Here is a 22,114-nt window from a genome sequence, read left to right as displayed (position 1 = left end):
GCGCGGCGAAGGAGAAAGCTTCAAAGCGGCGGAGGTCAGGGGACAAGCATGAGTCATCTGATCAAATGACTAAAGCAGAGAATTGGCAAGGAAAGGGAAGGAACAAAGAATAAAAGAGGAAGGCGCAAACCAGGGAACAAAAAACAAAAACAGCAACTGCGATTCGAACTGGGGAAGCTGCGACCAACGGGGCCGATAAGCGCTGTCACGTGGGACCTGCTCCCCCCGCATCAAAAAAGTATCCATTGGCTTCTTTTTACCTCCCCTGAGAGCTCAGCGTTTTCTTTCTCTTCTCCTCTCCGTTAAACATTCACACTATCTATCACTATGGTGAGAAACAACACCTCGGCACTGAGCAATGAGGAATGTGACTTTTACTAACTATGCACTGCTGGTAGGCCCCCACCGAAACCAACAAGCGCCTTGCGCTGGCTATCATCGACTTCCTCGGCTCCAGCCTGAAGGATGGCACCCTCACCGCCGACGACGCCGAATCGATTGAGATCGCCCAGTCTTGCATCGCCGATACCTTCAAGGTGGATCCTTCCAACGAGGCCGCCGTAAAGGAGGCCGTCGGTGGCCAATCCCTCGCCAATATCTACAGTGTCTACGAAAAGCTGCGCAGCAAGTCCACTCCCCAGCCCGCCGCCAGTGCCACCCAACAACCCCAAGAGCAAAAGCCCACCAAGGCCGGTACCCCCACCGATGAGTCCGACAAGCTGAAGTCTGAGGGTAACGCTCTCATGGCTAAGAAGGACTACCCCGCCGCCATTGAAAAGTACACCCAGGCCCTGGATATCGCCCCCGCCAACCCTATCTACCTCTCCAACCGTGCGGCTGCCTACTCCGCTTCCCGCAACCACGAGAAGGCCGCCGAGGACGCCCTGTTGGCCACCACCGTCGACCCCAAGTACTCCAAGGCCTGGAGCCGTCTGGGTCTTGCCCGCTTCGACATGGGCGACTATCACGCCGCCAAGGAGGCTTACGAGAGTGGAATTGCCGCTGAGGGCAACGGTGGTAGTGATGCGATGAAGCGCGGTCTGGAGACCTCCAACCGCAAGATTGAGGAGGCTAGCCGTGCCACCGAGCCCCCCCTCCGAGGAGCTCGACACCGCATCTGGCGCTTCCCGCGGTGGTGCCGGTGGTATGCCCGATCTTGCTTCGCTCGCCGGTATGTTCGGCGGCGGTGGTGCCGGTGGTGGTGGTGGCATGCCTGACCTGAGCTCCATGATGAGCAACCCCATGTTCTCCCAGATGGCCCAGAACCTGATGGGTAACCCCGACATGCTGAACAACCTGATGAGCAACCCCCGTCTGCGCGAGATGGCCGAGAACTTTGGTCAGGGTGGTGGCATGCCTGATATGTCCAGCATCATGAGCGACCCTAACCTTGCCGACATGTAAGTTTACCCATCGCACCCGGCCTCCCACCTGATAATAAACTGACGATTTCGCACAGGGCTCGCAACATGATGGGTGGTGGTGGCGCTGGTCGCGGTGCCGGTAACCAGCAATAGACGTTTTTGGATGACATGTATGACCTTGGAAAAAGACACGATGATGATGCTTTTGTGGCGAATTCGATTTGCAGCAGCGTTTCTTAGACACGAACACATTTCGTTACTGATTCTTCAACCTCTACCTTCCTGTTCCTTAAATACCTAACTAATATCATTACGACGTGGATGATGGGGAAATCGTCACAGGGGAAAAAAGTTCAGCCCCAATTCAGCTTCCTTTCGCGCATACTAAGGACTTTCCGACCTACCTTGGTAGAGGAATCAATGTTCCATTACGCAGTAGAATATACCTACCTAGGTAGGTACTAGTTGGCTATTTTCAGTATGAGTAGATACTATCTAGTAGAGAGATAAATATTGTAAAGCGCATGTGCTATGCTGAAATTTTACTATGGTACAAATAATAAATGATGGCCCTAGGCCCAAAAGTCCCAATATACTCCTCAACTTCGTACAGCTTTCACATATGCCCCCAGTTCTAGATCTGCTTCTGCTTCTTCTCTCATAGGAGCGCATTCCACACTGATCAAGAATCTCCAAACTAACCCAGTCGGCGGACCTTGCGACTGCGGGTACCACCAAACTTGACCCGGGTAGAGTCAGTCACTCGGTTCACCAGTCCACGCACATTGCGACCTTCGTTTCCGAGCAACACCTTGGTGAAAGCCTCCCGACCCTTGCCAAATCCACGGAAAACAACCTCGAGTCGCTTAATCTCCAGCAGATAACCACGTTCTTGGATCTGCGACAGAACGTGGGAAGACAGCTGGTAGGCGGGATCAAATCCAGCACGACCACCCTTGCGGAAACCAATCTGACCGGTACCCATAGACAACATTGGGTTGCCGTTCGGCCGTGTCAGAGTGAGGATTGTGTTGTGTTTATGGCAGTAGACGTGGAGGTGGTGGGGAGGAGCGCGGTCGGCGTAAGGGTTTCGCATCATATCGGCTTCCAAGCTCTCGGCCAGTCGGCTGTAGTCGGATGTAAAACGCGAGTTGGAGGAAGATTGGCCTCCCTGCATCATCTTGGTAATGGCAGACAGAGGAGAAGCCTTATCGGTGCTGCCGGGGGCTCGGTCAAGGATCTGGTTCTCCAGGGATCGTGAACGTTCCGACCTCGAGCTACCATCTGCTTGCTGGGAGGAGGACGAAGTGATGAAACGGGCATTGCTAAGACCAGCCGAGCGAGAGATATTTTGTCGGCATACTGACGGGAGCGTCTTCGCCAAAGCGTTCATAGAGAAAGAACTCATGGCGTAGAAGTGTTGTGCCGAAGTGTCGGCGGTGACGTTGGGAGCACGAGAAGGGTTTCCAGGAAGATTGATTACCCTTAAATCAAGATAAAGGGGAATATACTGGCATTCAATTGGTGAGCAGATCAAAGGATCAATTGATCGAGGGTGACGCGACTCGGGGGTTGATTCGTAGGCCGACGGACCGAGAGGGCGGAAGGAGAACTGGAAGTTTTTCGAAGGTCTTGGCATCTCGACTTTTTCCCTTACTCAACCTACTTTCCCCGGTCCAACCTCCGTTTCTCCTCATTTGCCGTCCGGGCTGGGCTGGATTCTATACTTTATCCTTTTCCTTTTCTTTTTCTTCTCATCTCACTCTTCCTTCCCTCTATCTTCCTTCTACCCCCAGAGCATGATTTCCGCTAAGATGTCCACTGCCGCGCGTGCGGCGACCTTGCGGTCCCAAGTCGCGGTCCTCAAGTCAGGATCTCGGGCAATGTCATATTCAGCTTTGCCTGCACAGACATTGAAGACTTCCGTACAAGGTCAAAGGTCCCTTCAGCAGACCCGTTCTCCTGTTTCCCAACTGGTCTCTCCATTCGCCGCTCTTCCCTTGACCCGATCTTTCCATGTCGCCACCCCTCTCTTCCAGCAACAGCAGCAGAAGCAGCAGAAGGACGAGAAGAAGCAAGGAGAAGAAACCAAGTCTGAGCAAGAGGGCGAGGAATCCAAGGATGAGAACAAGGAAAAGAAGGAGGATGCTCCTCCACCGCCACCTCACGGCGACAAGTCCCCCTGGCAAGTGTTCCGCGAGACTCTGCAGACCGAGTTCAAGGCGTCTAAGGAGTGGGAGGAGTCTACCAAGGCTCTGGCTTCTTCCGCTCATGAGTTCAGCGAGAACGAGAAAATCAAGCGTGCCCGTGCCGCCTACGAGGCTGCGTCCGGCGCCGCTGGTACCCGCACTTCCGCCGCTCTCAAGTCGACTGGCCAGGTCATTGGAAAGAGTGCTTCGTGGACTTGGAACACCACTGCCGTCAAGGGTATTCGCAAGGGTGTCAGCGCCACTGGAGAGGGTCTCGAGAAGGCCACGCGACCTGTTCGTGAGACTGAGGCATACAAGAGCGTCAAGGATGCCATTGATGATGGCAGTAGCTCCCGCTATGGTGGATGGACTGAGAAGGAGGAGCGTCGTATGCAGCGCCAACGCCGTGAGGAGCAGGAGTTGAAGTCTGGCAAGCGTAAGCTGGAGCAGGCTGTTGAGGACCCCAAGTACGTTTCAACTCTGAACTCTGCATCTCGAAAGCAAAACCCTCCCAAGGATGTCAACTAATTTGTCACTAGTGCCGGCACCAACGTTACTCTACACAAGGACGCCGCCTGGAAGGAGTCATGGCGCGACTTCAAGGATTCCAATCCGATGATGCAGAAGCTGTTCAGCTTCCGCGACGTTTACGACGAATCCGAGAACCCCCTCATCAGCACAGCCCGCAGCATCACCGATAAGATTGGAGGCTTCTTTGCCGAGAACGAGACTGCTCAAGTTATCAAGCGATTCCGTGAGATTGATCCCAACTTCAAGATGGAGGAATTCCAACGCGAGCTGCGTGAATACATCCTCCCTGAGGTTCTTGACGCCTACGTCAAGGGCGATATTGAGACTCTGAAGCTCTGGCTTTCTGATGCTCAATTCTCCGTCTACGCTGCGCTCGCTAAGCAATACACCACCGCTGGTCTCAAGTCTGACGGCCGCATCCTGGATGTTCGTGGTGTTGATATCTCTCACGCCCGTATCCTGGATCCCGGTGACATCCCCGTTTTCGTTGTCACCTGCCGTGCCCAGGAGATCCACGTCTACAAGAAGATCAAGACTGGAAAGCTCGCTGCCGGTATGGAGGATAAGGTCCAACTGGTCACCTATGCTATCGGCATGACCCGTATCCCTGAGGAGGTCAACAACCCCGAGACTCGCGGCTGGAGACTGATCGAGCTGCAGAAGGCTGCTCGTGACTATATCTAAGGTGGCAGGCCGTTCTGCCTCTTAGTGTGCAACCCTTCCTCCTCTCAGCCTCTTAACATCTTGCTCTTTCCGTTCCCCTACTTTTCTTCATCCTCTCAATTGTACAATATGACTGTCTGATATCTAGCCACGTGGATCTGGCATCTTTTTTTTCACGGTTATTTACCCGACCTCCCGACTTCGTGCGGTCGGTGTTCTTTCTTCATGTATTAATGTTCTTTGTCTCTTTTTCCTATCTTGTTCTCCTTACTGCCAGTCCCTTTTCCAGGGCTACCTGGAAACGAAAAATCCCTCTCCATAGACTTGGACTGCGCGTTTGGGTTGAGTTGGCCTGGTGATGGCATTCGGTCCTAAGGTGTTTCGCGGCGTCCTATATGTTTCTTGCATTTTCACTCTCCCCTCGACACCGTCTGATCTGCATGTGGGCCGTCTATCTGCGGTCATTTGAATTTTTGCTTGTGCTGTGCTGTGCTGTGTTGTGGCTTGCGGGTCTTTGCTGATAACGGAGATCTGCAAGGCCATCGTTAGAGTTGCATTGAAGTCGTGTACATATTATTCAAGGAGAATGTATTCTGTGATAACCATCTTAATCTATCCCAAAAGAGCCCGAGTGAGCGTGCGTATCACGTAGACTCTGAGTATTGAATACCTATTCCGTAGGTACTCTGATAGCCCAAGGCGGTTAGCGCAGCAGCAGCTCTCCCGCAGCGGAGCGATCACCTTGGAATCTCCCATCGAGACCACTTCACGATTGTCGTCCTGCATTGCCGCTCTTTTCATTTGCGTATTCGCGCCATTTCGACTTCTCTCCCTATAGAGTCAAGTATCCCAGTCGACCTTTTCCTCTCCTCTTGTCGCTTCTCTTCTCTTTGATTCCACCCCGGACTGTTGCCTGCAGTTGAATGCGCCGGAAGCTCTTCCCCGCGAAACCCGTCCACCGCGCACAATCCCCGCGTTTGTCATAGAATCATTTACGGTTTGACTTGATGATTGCTGGTCTTTATTTGCTGGGCCGTCCAATACCGTTTGGATGCACCCTCTAAATCCCTTCCTCCGTGCCTTCTTTCGAAGCACTGTTCCCGGGCAGTGTATACCCGTGGAGAACCATGTAAGTCAAGCTCCTCTAAACCCCCCTCGGATCTATCGGACTCGCTGATCGCTGATTCTCTCTTTTTTCTTCCTGTATAGGTCCTCCTTGTTCCTACTACGGAGTCCCTGACCGGTTCGCGGGACCGCGAATCCAATATTCTCTACGCCGACCTCGTCGCGTCCGAGGAGTTTCTGGGCAGCCATGTGCTACGGATTCCGATCAACTCAGGCTCCACGAATGGAAAAGACGAGTCCAATGTGCGAGATAATCGAGGGAAGGCGAAGCAGTTGACCACCTTCAACGGAAGAACCGTCATAATTAAGGAGAGCTCGGTCTACAGCAACAAAGGTACAAACAAAATCCAGCAGTTGCTCGAAAAGGCCGTCGCATTGACCAGATTACCCCTCTAGGCTTCAAATCCCTCACTCAGGCTCAACTCTTATCCGACGCGCTATACTATGCCCCTTCTACCGATTCTCGGCCATGGCTCGTCTACTATATTTCACGCCCATTGATCGGAACATTCGATCCATTCAAGATCATTTCCGCCGTCGTCCCCGGATCAATACCCAGAAAGATTGAACCGACCCCATCGGATAAAAGAGGCAGCAATGGCGAGTCTACTGTATCTCCGCCGAAACAGGAGATCAAATCTTTCGGGGAGCTGCTGGCCAACTTTCCGATGATCGCAAGACAAATGCAGCCGGGACTGGAGAGATTGTTCAAGGAATTCGGAAAAGAGCTTGGAAAGCCGTTGCCGCCCCCTCCTTCGCGTTCACCGTCCGCATCGGGCAGTGAGAGCGGCAGACGGTTTACACGCGCAGAGTCTCTTGCAGATGAAAGCTCGTCTATTCGCAGTTGGTCGTCGCGTCGGGGACGATTGCCATTCAACTCCGATGAATATTTCGAGGACGACGAGGACCTGATGCGACGGAGCCTAGAGACTGCAGTGACCGCTGCGATTGATCTATTCCGGCTGGTCGACAAACAACAACTATCACTTCTCGGAGCGACTACCGATCTGACTGGTCCGCTTGTTGAAAGTCTCATCGAGCGTTATGTTGCCGAGCAAGTTCACGAACCTCTTCTTTTCCCCCGCCTCTGCGCTTTTCGACAATCTGAAGATTCAGAGCTGGACTCTAGGATACGACGCATGGAAAGCATCGATGTGACCCAAGTCGGAATATCAGTAGATGGTGGGCGCCAAGGCAAAAGAGAAGTGATTCGTCGCCTTACTCGTGGAGTTGAAGAATTCCGCAAAATTGGGGATGCTCAAGGTCCTCACGATATGCTAAATATCCTACTTCAAACCGTCAAAGTCATCTCATACCCTGGAAGCTATGATGGGGTGGATGGCCCGGCTTCTGAGAAGGGAAGATCACCTCTGACGATCAACGCGGATGTATTGGTTTCGCTGTTGTTGGTCGTGGTAATTAGATCGCAGATCCGGCATCTTCAAGCTCGCTTGTTGTATATGCAGCATTTTATCTACATTGACGATGTAGACAGCGGCGAAATGGGCTATGCCCTGAGTACATTTGAGGCCGTCTTGATGTACCTCGTGACCGATTCAGCCGGCCTTCGGCGAGCCAGTACTCGGAATCGACGCCTATGGCAGGCTACCAAGGGCGGGAGGCTCTCAGACATGAAGAGCATATTGGAGCCCAATGGCGACCATGACTCTATTGATGAAGATATCACTCCTGAACCTGAACGAAAGTCTGTATTTTTCCAAACGGACAGTTCGGATGAGCTAGAAGAGTCTCCATTCGAGACATCCTCTGTGTACAGCAACTCGGTAATTACAAACGGCGACTTCGCTCCAGAGGAGACTGACCCTGAAGCGCCGCCCTTATCTCATGTGTTCCCTTTCCAGACCTGGGGTGGAGCTGAGCCTCGAAAAGACTCCATTCGCCCAACAAAAAGAGTTTCAATGGATGTTCGCAGCCTTTCAGAGTCATCTGCAGTATCTTTTTTGTCAAGAACAAACACTATCGGGTCTATGGCGAGTAACATCGAGGGTGATAGCTCTATTGAAACTTTGACCAAAACGCAAGATCCAGCAGGAGACTCAATCCCGATGATGGCAGTGCAGAGCCGACAGACTGAAGCCCTGAAATACCTTTTGAGCTTAGAAGAATTCTATCCTCTAGAGGATGTCCTTGAGGATACAAACGCCGACGGCACGACCCTGTTAAATGCAGCCGTCCAGCTCGCGCACATCGAAGTTGTTGGTATCCTGCTAGACTTTCTGTTCAGCAAAGCAGACGAGAATGTGGTTTCCATGTACTTGACCAAGTCAGATGTGCACGGCCGCACTGTTGCACACTACCTCTTCAACACGCCCTCTCTCCTCGATAGGATCAGCCATATCCTCCCTTGGCAGCAACGCGATAAACATGGACAAACGCCACTTTTTGCCCTGTGTCGGTCCTACGATCACCCTGAATACAAAACCATGGTACGGGCTGCGCTGACGGCTGCTCAAAGAGCTCAACGCAATGGTAAACCTCTCCAAGTCGATGCACATATTGATGCAAAGGGCAATACCCTCCTGCATATTGTTGGAGATCCCGAAATCACAACACGTATCCTTACAGAGAGCGACTGTGACCCAAACGCCACAAACGATAAGAGGTTCACGCCATTGATGATGGCTAGCAAGTATGGCCGAGTTGAGCAGGTCCGGATTCTTTTCATGGACCCTAGGGTCGACGTTCATATCAAAGAGGCTCGTGGATTGACGGCTGTTGAGCTTGCCAAAGACGACGAAGTCCGCAACCGTATCGACGACTTGATTTTGTTGTCTCATCCACCGTCGACCTGCGGTGATCCCTCCGGTCGAGTGACTACCGTCGTACGGTCGTTCTTCGTGGAGGATGCCACAGTTCGTTTCATCCTGAAATCAGGTGCACCATACGGTCCCTCACAGACAGTAGCTTCTTCTCGGCCAGGTTCAACAACGTATACTGTGACGACCTGTCGTCGCAGCTTCGCCGACTTCGAGAACCTTGCCAAGTGGCTTGCAGTGGAGCATCCCGCGTCTTACGTGCCCTCCTTGGCTGATTTCCGAAACCCGTTCCAAGTCCACTCGAAGCCTTCCCGATCTATCCTACATGACCTTCAAGACAAACTTGACCGATTTCTAAACACGCTTCTGGCCCATCCAACCTTCGCTACGCACGAAATGCTCTGGGAATTCTTTCTCGTACCGGAACTACAGCCCGAAATGATGGCCGATCGGTCTCGCAGCAAGGCAGCTGTACTCACCGAGACAATCAGCGACGAGTTCTCACCCGTCACTCTTGAAGGCATGCGTGATACCGAATCATTCGTTACACACGCCCAGGACATAGTCCGCGCCGCCCACGTCAACACAAAGAGCCTCATCCGCCGCGGCCACGCCCTCCAGAATAGCGCCGCAGACATCGCCGACGCCGTCTCACTCTGCGCAACCGTACTATCAACCCTCCGTGAACCCACCAATGCCCTCCCTACATCTCACATAACCGCCTTCGCCCGCTACGGCAGCTGCCTATCAACTTCGAGCACCGACTCCTCCCCACTCCTCCAATACATCGCCGCTCTAACCTCAATTGACAACACAACCGCGGCAATTCTAAAATCCCTCTCCCGCCCTCTTTCCATAATGTCCAACCTAACCTCAACAAACCGCACAATTGCCCGGTCCCGCTCATCCCTACTATCCTCCTCTCTACCCCGCAAATTCAACCTCAACCTCCCTGGCTTCGAAGAATCACGTCAAAAGTCCGTCCGCGATCTGGAAAAGAAGATCCGCGACGGTGAGGCCGAGTCAAGCCGTCTTGCAAAGGAGATCTCATGGAACAAGGATGTCGTCGTGGGCGAATTAGCCGGGTGGACGACATGGCGTGAAAAGGTCGGCCGTGACGCTATTCGCGCTTTTGTAAAGGATACCCTTGTGCGAGAGAAGGAACGTGGGAAGCGCATGGAGCGCTGCTTGCGCAGTGTGCGGGAAATTAAGAAGTTGTAAACAGTTGAAAAAGGCCTATACACTACTTCTTTTTCTGTTTGGTGCATTGGATAGATTTTCAATCGGGGGATACCTAGTAACTCTCCCGAATCACTGCCATCTCCAGCTTCTTTGTGATGGATATCTCTTGTGTTTCTGTTTATTTATTTTTAGCGAGATGTTTCAATTTTGTATATTTTCATGACGGACATGTATCCAGGGCTTTAAACACGTTTTCTACAAGCGGAAATTCTTTTCACTATATCGCTCATCCCTGGCCGAGGACTCAGCTCTGGGCCTTTCGCTAAGTTTCTCTCGACTCGCTCCAGCTACTTAGGTACCCAGGTACTTACTCACCCATGGATGTTCCAAGGTTTATTCTCTTACCAGAACTTCCAAGGTTCAAGTTTGGATGAGGCGTCGCCAGTTTTGGTTATAATTATTTCCATTCTTTCAAGTTTATCATACTAGTGGTACAAGACCAGTAGCGTAACGATTAAAATCCTGCCCAGGTGGGCATGCGAGGTCGATTTTCTGTTTGAATTATAGACTTTGCAATGTGAAGATACACATCTCGTTCCCAACCGCATAAGCACGGAACTACTACCTAACAAATACATTCATCAAGCTTTTAGTAATGCAAAGAGACGGTCGAAGTGAAGCACGGTCATATCCCCACCGACCCGACAAGACTCCAAGGAAATATAGGATTCAAAACCCACCAAAAACACCAACTCCAAGTACTATTTGTAAAAAAACAGTATACCACCGCCACTAATATTAGGTATCAGAAAACCGAAATATCGACGTTTGTGGCGCAGTACCCAAAGAGTCAGGAGACTCCTCAATGGGCGAGATAGTCATAGAACGACTGCTATAAGACCTTTGATGATTGCGACGAGAGTGGCCGGAATCGTTGATCATGCGAGGCATAGAGCGAACGGGATTCTGAACAAAGTATCGACCTGAAGACTGGGATCCATTTGACGTCCGCTGGGAGCGGGAATAAGAAGGAGCCAGTGAGCTCACCGAGCTGGGTAGCATGAGATTTGAGCTGTAGGAACTTGAGAGCGATGAGCGCGGGCTTCTCTGGTCGTCGCTGAGAAGAGAACTCTTTTCCGTCGTCTCGGCTGATGTTGTTGCCCAAAGTTGCGAGGATCTTGTGGTCGGAGGTAGTATACTTGACCCCACCGATGCACGCGGTGAGAGCTGTAGAGATGCGCGGGGCGATGTGGTTGATGTTGATGGTATTATTGTGGCTGGTGTCGAGTCACTGTTCGTTGGATCAGTTGAACCACTCTTCGAACCACTCAAGCTACTGCTCTTCGAGACAGTTTTCGAACCGCTCGAACCAGTCTTGGAACCACTGGAGGCTGTCTTCGAGCCCGAAGAATCGGTCAGTTCTGAGATTATAAAGCTGGGTCTTGCTCCGTCTGCTGATTCTCGAGACAGTGGGTCCATTCGGAGTATACTGTTGAGACTCGCTTCGTAGCTGTTTCGCGAGACCTTGGAACTTCGACGATCGGCTTCGTCCACGGCGTAGACAATTGATGGCGAGCGACTGCGACTGAACATAACGGAAGTACGCTCTGGCTCGACATCCTTCATGAGGAACTCGTCCAGTGCCTTGCTCGTCTCTTCACCCAGTGTGAGGGACGATTGGTCGAATGGGTTGTCATTTGCACGGAGTCGACGGCGACGGCGTACTTTACACTCTCTCGCAACGTACCAATATCCCAGGAAAGCGAGACAGCCAAAGGTCAAGACTGAAATAATAACGACCGCCGCGATGGAACCCTTGTCGAGGCCCCATTCGGATTTGGTGGACTTTGTAACGGCAGTGTTTTTGGTCTTTGCGGGTGGGCCGGTGGTGGCTGCAGCTTTGGAAGTAGCAGGGTCTTCACTCCAAAACCGAGGCTGTGATTTTATTTCATCCGGAACTGAATCCATCATGTCTTCTGGTTGATTCGAAGCAGCATCGTTCCGGTGAGGAGCGGGTTCTTCGCTTTGCTCCTTGCCGTCTTGTTGATTCTTTGAGCCAACTTCGTCCGCTATCCAAGGACTGGTCCGATGGTCCGAATCGGAGCCATCTTCAGGATGGGAGAAGATCGCAGACGTGGCGATCTGGCGAGGGTAACGAATGACGGTGATAAATCTATCATTGGTGTGTCTGTTCAGAGGATTCGGGCCAGGCGTGGTGGTTGGCTCTGACCAAATCGGTAATGCCACGACACCATGAGAAGAGGAAGTCATGGCAGATATTTCCAGAGAAGTGATTGCAAGTGAGCCTGTGCAATTTAAAGAAAATGTGAAGTATGAAGAAAGGAAGTAAGGAAGAATAGGAAGTCGAAGTCGAAGTCGAAATCAACAGTCAACAATGTCCATCGTAGCTGCCACCTTCGCAGCTTCCCTTTGGCATCGCGAAGTATACAAATTACATACAGTACAACTACCTAGGTACTAGTAATTAGTTATATAGTATATTCTACTAGTGTTCTATTGTTATGTACTCCTTCTATTATTCTGGAATCACTAGGGCTATATTGGGTTGATATCCACCTGTGATGGCCTGTGACCCTATACCTTCTACCTGAATTAAGCCAGTCCAGATAAGATGACATCAACAAGAGACAAGACATCACTTCATTTATCTCCGACCATCCTAAGCGAATGAAACTCTTCTGGAAACTCGGATTTCCCAGAAAAGCTCACGAATCATTTGAAGTGACTAAGCACTATCGACACCTACGTCATCGTCATTGGGGTCTATATAGATGCCTGCCCACCTCGATGTAGCACTCTTCATCTACAACTACCAAGGTACTAATAACATCGGATTCATCATCAAACATCCATCAGAATACCAGAATATAAATCCTAATTCTATTCAACCTCCAGCCCCCTCCATCATGCCTCTCGTTGTTCCTGGCATCAACTCTGACATGGGCGATAAGTCCGAATGGGTCAACAAGCTGATGGGGAAGAAGATTAGCGAGACAAGTGATGAGGTGGTATGTTTGTCCTTGAGAGATACTCTGCTGCAGTGTCTGCCCGTAATCTGACACCGTCTGCCCGTAATCTGACACCGTCTGCCCAATTAGTCTTTCGCGAAGAAGGACCTGCCCGAAACCCACCGCGTCGTGAAGCCTGGTGACATGCAGACCATGGACCACCGCCCGGAGAGGTATGCAAGCCATCAGATCCTTTTATTACAATTTAATATTTCAAACCAGTACTTATTAAGTCTTTATCTAGACTGAATGTTCATGTTGACGAGGACGGAACTGTTCGGAATGTGACCTACGGCTGAGCGACATGATCTACCAGACCAGACCAGACCGTATGATTATCTGTAACGATGCCACGCAGAACCTTCACGCCTAGAGAAATCTAGAGATTAAATGAATATTTATTATAACCTCCGATATCAATGTAAGATAAGATAAAGAATTTGAAACTGCAAGGCTGCGCATCCCCTAAGAGATACATTCAACTCTGTAAGATATCGAGGTATCCGCTTAGTGGGGTGTAGACTCGTATCACTAGCGTCGAATCTTTCCTCCAAACTCGGGTCCTTGCTGTCTTTTTTGTTTCCATCTCAGAAGTATAACGCCACGAAATCATTGTCTGTGATGGTCAGTGACTTCGAGAACGCCGAGATCGCCCCGGACCCAAATATCGATGCCTCCGAAGCGGAGATATGCAAGCCCGATGACTGGACATCGGAAACAATCTCCATTGCGTCCATTCTATATAAGGGGGTAATGGAGAACGGGAGGTGATACCAGGCCCTGAGGAGGGGTGAGTATTTTAGCCCCTCCGATGAACAGCAATTCGAGACCTATGAAGTGGGACACCTCGCCGCTCTACTCATGGACTCCGATGAGGTAAACATGCTATATTGCGCTCCAGTTTTTAAACCAAAAACATGTGCTCAAAATCGGCACCGGACAAGGCTCATGGGCCGTCGATGTCGCCGATAAGTTTCCGGACGCTGTCATTCGTGGTGTCGATCTTTTCCCTCCGCCGGTTAGCTGGTGTCCGCCGAATTGTATCTTTGAGGTGGACGACTTGGTGCAGCCGTGGACTTGAAAAATAGGCCTACAAGGCTCATGATCAACTTGAGTCATAGAATCTCGGAAGCTTACTAAAAGTACTAGTACTACTAAACTTGGAAGTCGTACCAGGGGACCGCTTGAAAGATCCATGGATAGCAGAGTTTATTTCGCGGGTTTGTATGTATTGATATAGAAAAGAAAGCACGAACTTCTAGGGTAGTTTGACTTGCAGCACATTTTTACTCTGCCTTCCATCTCAGCAGGGTAACCGAAAGCTTGGGGAAAACATAAGTCCCCTTTCCATCCCAAGTGGATTCTTTAACAGCAACCTCCTCCCGGCCCTTCATATTAGTAGCTGCAACACCTTCACCAGTCACAGTATAGACAACAACATCACCAGCCACTCCATCAACCTGACTTTCGAAATCCTTCTGCTCATGGATATTGACAACAACCAGATTGGCAAATCCGTCCTCACCAATCGTAGCACTCACATCCAACCAGGGAGTCTCCATCGCACTCCTCAGCCACTTCGGCGCGGTCTCACCCTCATAGGTACCGCAAGAAACATGCGACGCGACGGTCCAGCCGCGCATGAACTTCGAGAACAAATACAGCGGCCACCAAGTAGTCTGCTTGATGATACCTTCCTTTGTCGTCATAAGCGGCGAAATCACATTGACGGTCTGGGCAATGCAAGCCATGCCGACATCGCGACTCTTCCGCACAAACACGTTCAGCCAAACGGCCACAGCTAACGCATCAGAGAGAGTGTAACTTTCCTCGGCACCTTGGCTACCCTCTGCGCGAATAGGGTCCCAGACGTTCCATTCGTCAAAGCAGATTGTCGGACGCAGCTGCTCTGGCGGAACGCCGTTTTCGATACGGGCCAGGTCGATCAGGCCTGACGTGATCTCAATGGCTCGCTCTGCGGCTAGGGGCGCAGTTGCGTTAGGGAGATGGTCATTTGAGCAGGTGTAAAGGTGGATGCTGTGCATGTCGATTAATGGCACTGCGCTGGTTGAAAGTGCCGAGTGGGCCGGTAGCAAACAGTGCTTGAGAGTGTAGTAGTCCCAGGTTGCGGTACCATCTTGACCGCAGAGAATGAGAATCAGACTGGGATCCAAGAGTTTGAGAGCTAAGTGCGAAGGTTAGAATCGTGATTTCTGGGTCTTTGGGGTCATTTTACCCTTGGCCCATTGCAATGCCTTGTGGGCATATGCTTCCTTGGTCATTTGCTCGACTTGCCAGGGTCCCCATGTCTCATTTCCAAGGGCCCAGTATTTGACCTAAAACTGTAAGCTTCTGCAAATAAATGATAAGTTGGGTCTGCTACTTACGTTGTATGGCTCCTCGCGACCGTTTTTCCGGCGAAGGTTTGCGTAGTATGTATTTCCAGTACCGTTGCAGTACTCAACCCAGCCAAGAGCTAAAGAACTGGTCATTAATTTTAATAGTATAAAGAAATGGAGCAAATGAATTACCTTCGTCCAGGGTACCGGTTCCGAAATTGAAGCACAGATATGGTTCCGTGCCGATCACCTCGCACCATTTCATGAACTCATCCGTTCCGAATTGGTTAGTCTCAGTTCCCAACCATGCAAGCTCCGGTCTAATGATATATTAGTACAGAATTTTATGTCGGGGCCATACGACTGGGGAACATTATATTATAAAATTGGGATAGACTTACCGCGCAGGCCGTTGGTCCTTCGGGCCAACTCCGTCGAGCCAGTGGTAGGTAGCACAGAAGTTACCTCCGGGATACCGAACAACAGGAATGTTGAGGTCCTTCAGCGCCTCTAATACATCCTTTCGGAAACCATTCTCATCAGAAAGCGGACTTCCCGGCTCGTAGATGCCACCATAGATGCATCGGCCCATATGCCTAAGGCAGCGTCAGCATATCAGGACTCCGATATCATGTCATAGGCAGTCTGGTGGTGTAGAATCAGCGGTACTTACTCAGTGAAGCCAGCATAGATATTGGGATTAATTTTCGAAATCCGACGCGAAGGATGAACGGAGATGACAGGGGTGTCCTGGTCCCCCAACTTGGTGAAAGTAGTCATACTGGCAACGCAAACGTAGAAACTCGGCAGGAAGAAGCTTTGTCTACAAGCAAATTCACGTCCGTCCGGTGGCTGGAAATTATAGACCAGGAAATTCGAGCCAGGATGATGTTTGACCAGGATCAAGCGAGCGGGGAAGAAATGTCGCACGAGAAGTACATCCTTCTCCAGTCCAATCGCTAGAGTCCATCGAATCCACACTCACTCCATAATGATAGGGCGTACATCTCGTGCCTCAACCATTCCTTCGAAGACGACGCAAGTTATCGCCTTGAAGCGGAAAATCTCCTGCGGGGCAGAGTCGGGACCATGGCCAAGCGGGGTGGACAAAAAGAGCTGGCGCAAACGACGATGCCCGTTTGAGGCTAGGGGCCGGCCATCTGAAGCGCTCAAGTGGGCGTGTGGGTAGAAAATGGAGAGACTAACAGTTCAAAGGGACCGATATCGCCCAATGACTCGGTATTGTGGACTGATAGATTGAAGTGCCGCCGAGCCCTGAAAATATTCCGTCAATCACGGCGCAGCAAGGGGGACGCAGCCGCCACAAAGTACGAACGACCAAAGATCATTTGATGTTAGAGCTTGTTAACCATTCCCTAACAGCCAAGCTCGGTAGATAGTAAGATCTAAAATGTCTACTTTTTTCGTTCCGTAAATATGTCCGGTTAATAGGACCCGTGGGGAATTCGGCACGACCTCGGAGGTTGTAATTTGCGGAGGTGGATTTGCGGGTTTGGCGGGTTAACGAATGGACTTGGTGACCAGCCACTTGGAGTATAGCTCCATCCCGGGTATTTTTGACGAAGGTCAATTTTCCTCGATGCCACACGATGCGATCAGCTGTGTGGCTTGAGTTAAGGAGTTTTCTCCGAACTCTAAGCGATGCAGCTCGCCTCGTGGATTTCCCGCCGTTTGAACTTGAAATGGTATATGTAGATGACAGCTCCCCCCCCGGTGGAGTTGATGTTTGTTTTCTGTGGAGATCCCCAGATTTCGTTCCCCGTCCTTTGCTGATCGTGGGTCGACCCTGATTGAATTTTTTAATTTCGTTGCCAAAGAGCAGAATCCGACACCATGCGTATGTCACCGGCGTGGTACCAGGTATGAAACACAGCTTCTAATTTGCATTTCAAACGAATGTCAAATACTAAAAAAATCTTGAATAGTTCCTGGTCGGCGTGTTCGCCTCCGTTGGATCTTTCCTTTATGGATGTAAGTTCTCGTTCTTCCTAATTTTCGCAGTTTATCACATCTAATAAGTTATTCCCAGATGATCTTGGTGTGATTGCAGAAGTTATTGTCTGCCAGTCGTTTGTGAAGAAGTTTGAAGCGGACTCGACGCAAAGGTGAGCTTTGATTCAGCTTTGTCAGCTGGTCTGGATTCTAACAAGGAAAATGAAAAGTGGTCTAGTTGTGTCTATGTTTACTACTGGTGCTTTCTTCGGAGCTTGTCTAGCTGGTCCTGCTGGTGATTATCTTGGTCGTCGCCGCACCATCTCGCTGGGATGTCTGATATTCTGTCTCGGTGGTGCTCTCCAGACGGCTGCGAAGACCCTTGCGTATCTTTACAGCGGTCGATTCCTTGCTGGATTCGGGTATGTGACCTTTTTTTTTTTCCTGATAAAAAGACAGCGGAAAGACTAACGACTTCTTAACTCTAGTGTCGGTTTCCTGACTATGATCATTCCCCTATACCAGGCCGAGATCTGCCACCCTAAGATTCGTGGCCGAGTTACTGCGTTGCAACAATTCATGCTGGGAGTCGGTGCTCTCTGTGCCTCATGGATCTCATACGGCACTTATGTCGGATTTGATCCCACTAACAGTGCGCAATGGCAACTTCCCCTGGGTCTGCAAATCCTACCTGCTGTCGTGCTGGGCTTGTTGATCACATTTTTCCCCGAGGTATGATATTCTGCGACTCACCTAGAATCTTTCAGCGCGCTAACACGCATTCAGTCACCTCGTTGGCTCATCGATCACAATCGCTCCGAAGAAGGTCTCAAGACCTTGGCGAAGCTGCACGCTCACGGAGATGAAAATGATGCTTGGGTGCAAGCTGAATATGCCCAGATTCAAGAGAGCATCACCTTTGAGCACGAACACGAGGCCAAATCCTACGTTGAGTTGTTTACAAACCGATCTTCCTTCCGTCGCCTGTTCCTCTGCTGTGCCCTTCAGGCATCTGTCCAGATGACCGGTGTTTCCGCAATCCAGTGAGTATACAATCTATTACCTAGATATCCAGCCATGATTGTCTCTAATTTCACATCCTCTAGATACTATTCTGTTGACATCTATGCGCAAATCGGTATCTCCGGCGCTGATACTCTCCGATACCAAGCCATCAACTCGGTCATCGCCCTCATCGCCCAATTCCTCTGCATTCTATTCATCGATCGCTTTGGTCGACGATGGACTCTTATCGGCGGCAACCTAGGAAACTGCCTCACCTTCATCATTGCCACAATCCTAATGGCGAAGTTCCCTACCACGAGCTCAAACACCGGAGCTCATTGGGGCTTCATCATCATGACCTGGCTGTACAACTTCTCCTTCTCCTGCACTTGTGGTCCGCTTTCCTGGATTATCCCTGCTGAAGTCTTTGACACTCGCACCCGAGCCAAGGGTGTGTCCATCGCGACGGGTATCTCGTTTGCTTTCAACACGATGATCGGCCAGGTGACCCCCATCGCCATGGAGCACATCAAGTACAAGTACTATTTCGTTTTCGTGGTCTGCAATTTCACCAACGCACTCTTCTTCTACGCTCTGCTGCCGGAGACGAAGAAGGTGCCGCTTGAAGAGATGAACTACATGTTCTCCCACGCTCCTTGGTTTGTCCCAGGTTCTCGCAAGGAGGACTACGTCACCCATGATCTGGAGCGCAAGGTTGAAGAGCAAGAGGTGAAGCTGCAAACTCAACATTATGAGTAGTTCAAGGGGAGAGGAATAGTAATGAGTTTGTAAGCAAATATTTGCGTCATTGAAGCCAGAGAATTTACTATAATTCTGGGAAATATGCAGGCTCAGGATTATTGAGTAGTTTGATGTCAGCGAGGGCTCAGACTCGGTGATCAAATTTAAATCATTCGCACGAGTCATATTCAAAGTTTATCCGGGCAGAGCCTCATGTCGTACACGCTTAGTCAATTTACCACGCTCCATGACGGTAACCGGCTCAGTAGTGTTAATACTGGCTAATTCCAAGCAGATGTTTCGCGGCATAGTACTACTGGCTACTGATAGGCCCTGACTTCAATATGATTAATACTAGCACGTTGGTTGTATTACTGTAGTAGAAACGTTCATTCCATACAAACCTCGCAGGTCCACAGGTGCGGCCGCTGGGACGGTTGGCGTAAATTGCCTTAGCAGACCTAGTACTGAGCCGGTTGCCGCTATGGAGCGCCGTAAGCGTGACAGCTGTAAATTAATCTAACTTTTTAAATCTATTTTTACAGGCAAACGGTGAGAAAATTTGATCTACACTGTCATTGCAATAAGCGTGGGTCAAAAAGCGGAATATAATAATACTCCGATCGAAACGATCGGGGCGAAACGACCAAAATGCGCGCCTCGGCCTAAGAGTGCGCACGCCCAGGCTGGAGCATATTTCCTTGTGACAGAACATGAATACGATCATTCTAGCCGGGTGGAGTTGGCCGCGGTTAAGTTCCAACTTGAAGCTGACCTTTTGAACCTAATCTGAACATCCACCTCATTCCATCCATGGATTCTGCCAGTGTGTTAGGTCTCCACAGATCCTTCGATATGTCAATTTCGACTTCGGCGTGCTTGCTGCTGGGCTCGCTGCCCTTGCTGGTTCTCTCAGAATGGAAATCCAGATCACACACGGGCACAGCAGTGTTTAAAATGCTTTCTTCAGTGGCGTTCCTAAGCGGCCCATTGCTCTTACCGTCTACAGACTGGTCAGACTATCACCGTCTCATTACCATCGGTCTTGCATTTTCCATGCTGGGCGACTTTTTGCTTATTCCTTCGCGGCGTGAATTTTTTGCCCTGGACAGCAGTAATCCAACCTCTGGCAAATCGGAAGAGCAAGGGAGGGTATCGATATCTTTCCAACTTGGTATCATTGCCTTTGCAGCGGCCCATATCGCCTACACTGTAGCATTCCTGCAAGATTCCTACGAGACCTCCTGGACGGCTTTTGGTGTCACGTTCGTTGTGACTCTGGGCGCTGCAAAGTGGTTGGGTGTCATATATCCCCAGCCAGATTCATCACTTCAGTCCAATGTACTGGATCTCGGTATTGCCTCGGATATGAAGCCATTGGTTTCGGTCTATGCTGTCATCATTGCTATAATGTTTTCTGCCGCTACTTCCACCTCTCCGTTGATCGTTCCAACCAACTGGTTGGCATCGCGGGCCCTGGGGGCTGCTATGTTTGTTGCAAGCGACCTCTTTGTTGCGAAGAATGCTTTCGGGAAATCCTCCGTGCGGAAAAGCCATGGGTGGCTCAGGATCTTTATCGGCTATGCGCTATATTTTTGGGCCCAAATGGTGATCGCCGGAACAGTGGGAGTATGAGGATGATGAGGTTACTGCAATAAGAGTTCCAACATGAAGGTTGCCAGGAATTATCCGGGGTATATGTACATTAAAGAAAAGTTAGTGTCACACAGGAGCTCGACATACGCCGGCGCAAGCCAGTCCAATCATAGCCGCGAAGTAATATGCGATAGCTTTTATTCCGAATCCGAATCTGAGCCGTAACCGACTAAACCGAGCCCCGCCGGAGCTGGAGCGGGCGCCGGCCCTTCTTTCTTCGGCTGATTCGTTTGTGATTGGCCCTTGCTGGTCGCATCTGATGTCCCTTGCGCGGCTGATGACCTTTTGGCATTAGAAGCCACGTTGACGCCGTCAGGCCGTTGTATAGGTAATGCCTTCGGCACCGCGCTGGTAGCACTCTCCCCATCCTTTTGACCAGTTTGATTTGTTTTTTTTACGTCTGGAGAACCAGCTGTATCCTTTCCTCCTTCCAACGAAGCCTTCCTTTTCTTCCCGGGTAGAAGCAAGTCCTTCTTATCCCGACGCCTCTTACGCGCCGGGATTGCCCATTCCTCCTCCTCCGCAGGAGTGACATCTGAAGTTGTAGGACCTAGAAGCGCCTTCTCAGCCTCCTCGCGTTGCTTGCGAAAAACCTCCAGCTGGTCGGCGGTATCCTTTTTGACGGCGGCCTCCTGGGCCCGAGTGGACTCGAGGACGGAATCAAGGAAGTCGACTTCGTCTTCGTCGAGGGAGCGGAATTGGTTCTTCAGTTTGGTTTTCTCTTCAAAGGCTTCTTGCTTGGCCACTGTGTTGTGGAACGATCATCCTAACATGTTAGCCACGTTCGCTCTGCGGTGACCTGATCCATTCGGCAAGACACCATTGGTACACTGAGTGTGTTGTTGTAGTGTGTCTTTGTCACCGATCTTACTCACTTTTGTTCTGCTCCAGCACCTCGAACAGGCTCTTGCCGTCATTCTGCTTGCCGATCTCCGCCTTGCGCCGACGCTCTTCCTCCAGCTCCTGTTCGGCGCGCAGCCAGACATCATCCCGCTCGACTGGCTGCTCATTTGTGCCAGATGACACGAATCCGGAAGACATTGTTTTGGTGAACCGGGGACAATGGGAATAGAAGTGAAATATGGGGTTGGTTTCAAAGTGGGGAGAGCTGAGGCTCCGAGGGCGGTGAATTTATCCGGCCCCAACTGACCCATATCCTAGGATAACTTGAAATTTGTAGATAAATGAGTTTGAACTTGGAAAATAAATATAATATTGGGTATACTTCGTTGTCTATAGAGAATATTGACACAGAGCGTTCAAGTTAGTACCACGTATAGCACTGCTCAAATAATCCCAAGCCAAGTTGGTAGTTGTCCTCCATGCCAGTGGATGTCTATCTAGGTGTTGATTTCGCGGCAAGTTGAACTAAATATTTGTAGCTTCAAGCTTATTTTGACGAAGACACCTGTGCAGTAAGTTCGAAATAAATTATCGACCATAATCGGGGCCGTACGTGGTATATGGGCGCATGAATTATTCCAATTATGTAATTCGCCCTTGATTATCGCGATGATTCTCCTGGGCTTTGTGGAACCGAATATGTGAGGATTGTACCCG

At 50.4% G+C, this 22,114-nt stretch overlaps 11 protein-coding genes across 11 annotated transcripts; 7 read left to right on the top strand and 4 right to left on the bottom strand.

The window, feature by feature from the left end:
* Positions 1-327: 327 nt before the first annotated feature.
* Positions 328-1,517, top strand: N7533_010972 (uncharacterized protein; the record flags this gene model as incomplete). Its single annotated transcript, XM_057107622.1, has 4 exons — positions 328-330; positions 399-1,070; positions 1,102-1,400; positions 1,460-1,517. The coding sequence occupies 4 exons, from the start codon at positions 328-330 to the stop codon at positions 1,515-1,517; spliced, it is 1,032 nt and encodes a 343-aa protein (XP_056955000.1).
* Positions 1,518-2,061: 544 nt separating this feature from the next.
* N7533_010971 (mitochondrial 37S ribosomal protein uS11m) lies at positions 2,062-2,772 on the bottom strand (the record flags this gene model as incomplete). Its single annotated transcript, XM_057107621.1, has 1 exon — positions 2,062-2,772. The coding sequence occupies one exon, from the start codon at positions 2,770-2,772 to the stop codon at positions 2,062-2,064; it is 711 nt and encodes a 236-aa protein (XP_056954999.1).
* A 406-nt stretch (positions 2,773-3,178) lies between these two features.
* Positions 3,179-4,768, top strand: tim44 (protein translocase subunit TIM44; the record flags this gene model as incomplete). Its single annotated transcript, XM_057107620.1, has 2 exons — positions 3,179-4,020; positions 4,093-4,768. 2 exons carry the CDS (start codon positions 3,179-3,181, stop codon positions 4,766-4,768), a joined length of 1,518 nt encoding a protein of 505 aa, XP_056954998.1.
* A 1,030-nt stretch (positions 4,769-5,798) lies between these two features.
* On the top strand, positions 5,799-9,870 carry N7533_010969 (putative VPS9 domain protein; the record flags this gene model as incomplete). The annotated part of the gene is made up of 3 exons (XM_057107619.1): positions 5,799-5,876; positions 5,957-6,206; positions 6,269-9,870. 3 exons carry the CDS (start codon positions 5,799-5,801, stop codon positions 9,868-9,870), a joined length of 3,930 nt encoding a protein of 1,309 aa, XP_056954997.1.
* A 759-nt stretch (positions 9,871-10,629) lies between these two features.
* N7533_010968 (uncharacterized protein) lies at positions 10,630-12,102 on the bottom strand (the record flags this gene model as incomplete). The annotated part of the gene is made up of 1 exon (XM_057107618.1): positions 10,630-12,102. The coding sequence occupies one exon, from the start codon at positions 12,100-12,102 to the stop codon at positions 10,630-10,632; it is 1,473 nt and encodes a 490-aa protein (XP_056954996.1).
* A 656-nt stretch (positions 12,103-12,758) lies between these two features.
* On the top strand, positions 12,759-13,159 carry N7533_010967 (uncharacterized protein; the record flags this gene model as incomplete). The annotated part of the gene is made up of 3 exons (XM_057107617.1): positions 12,759-12,860; positions 12,951-13,033; positions 13,105-13,159. 3 exons carry the CDS (start codon positions 12,759-12,761, stop codon positions 13,157-13,159), a joined length of 240 nt encoding a protein of 79 aa, XP_056954995.1.
* A 322-nt stretch (positions 13,160-13,481) lies between these two features.
* Positions 13,482-13,941, top strand: N7533_010966 (uncharacterized protein; the record flags this gene model as incomplete). Its single annotated transcript, XM_057107616.1, has 3 exons — positions 13,482-13,610; positions 13,638-13,736; positions 13,762-13,941. 3 exons carry the CDS (start codon positions 13,482-13,484, stop codon positions 13,939-13,941), a joined length of 408 nt encoding a protein of 135 aa, XP_056954994.1.
* Positions 13,942-14,146: 205 nt separating this feature from the next.
* N7533_010965 (alpha-N-arabinofuranosidase) lies at positions 14,147-15,979 on the bottom strand (the record flags this gene model as incomplete). Its single annotated transcript, XM_057107615.1, has 6 exons — positions 14,147-15,045; positions 15,097-15,196; positions 15,248-15,336; positions 15,392-15,519; positions 15,601-15,795; positions 15,873-15,979. 6 exons carry the CDS (start codon positions 15,977-15,979, stop codon positions 14,147-14,149), a joined length of 1,518 nt encoding a protein of 505 aa, XP_056954993.1.
* A 1,074-nt stretch (positions 15,980-17,053) lies between these two features.
* On the top strand, positions 17,054-18,916 carry N7533_010964 (sugar porter family MFS transporter; the record flags this gene model as incomplete). Its single annotated transcript, XM_057107614.1, has 7 exons — positions 17,054-17,080; positions 17,146-17,191; positions 17,250-17,325; positions 17,371-17,574; positions 17,641-17,884; positions 17,939-18,195; positions 18,259-18,916. 7 exons carry the CDS (start codon positions 17,054-17,056, stop codon positions 18,914-18,916), a joined length of 1,512 nt encoding a protein of 503 aa, XP_056954992.1.
* Positions 18,917-19,855: 939 nt separating this feature from the next.
* N7533_010963 (lysoplasmalogenase) lies at positions 19,856-20,533 on the top strand (the record flags this gene model as incomplete). The annotated part of the gene is made up of 1 exon (XM_057107613.1): positions 19,856-20,533. One exon carries the CDS (start codon positions 19,856-19,858, stop codon positions 20,531-20,533), a length of 678 nt encoding a protein of 225 aa, XP_056954991.1.
* A 158-nt stretch (positions 20,534-20,691) lies between these two features.
* Positions 20,692-21,595, bottom strand: N7533_010962 (PSME3-interacting protein; the record flags this gene model as incomplete). The annotated part of the gene is made up of 2 exons (XM_057107612.1): positions 20,692-21,299; positions 21,430-21,595. The coding sequence occupies 2 exons, from the start codon at positions 21,593-21,595 to the stop codon at positions 20,692-20,694; spliced, it is 774 nt and encodes a 257-aa protein (XP_056954990.1).
* Between the last annotated feature and the right edge of the window lie 519 nt (positions 21,596-22,114).

The sequence above is a fragment of the Penicillium manginii genome (genome assembly GCF_028828005.1).
Source record: "Penicillium manginii strain IBT 31320 chromosome Unknown utg000008l:1.0-3226943.0:1.0-3228205.0, whole genome shotgun sequence".
Lineage (NCBI taxonomy): Eukaryota > Fungi > Ascomycota > Eurotiomycetes > Eurotiales > Aspergillaceae > Penicillium > Penicillium manginii.
This window is presented reverse-complemented; position numbering and strand designations above follow the sequence as displayed.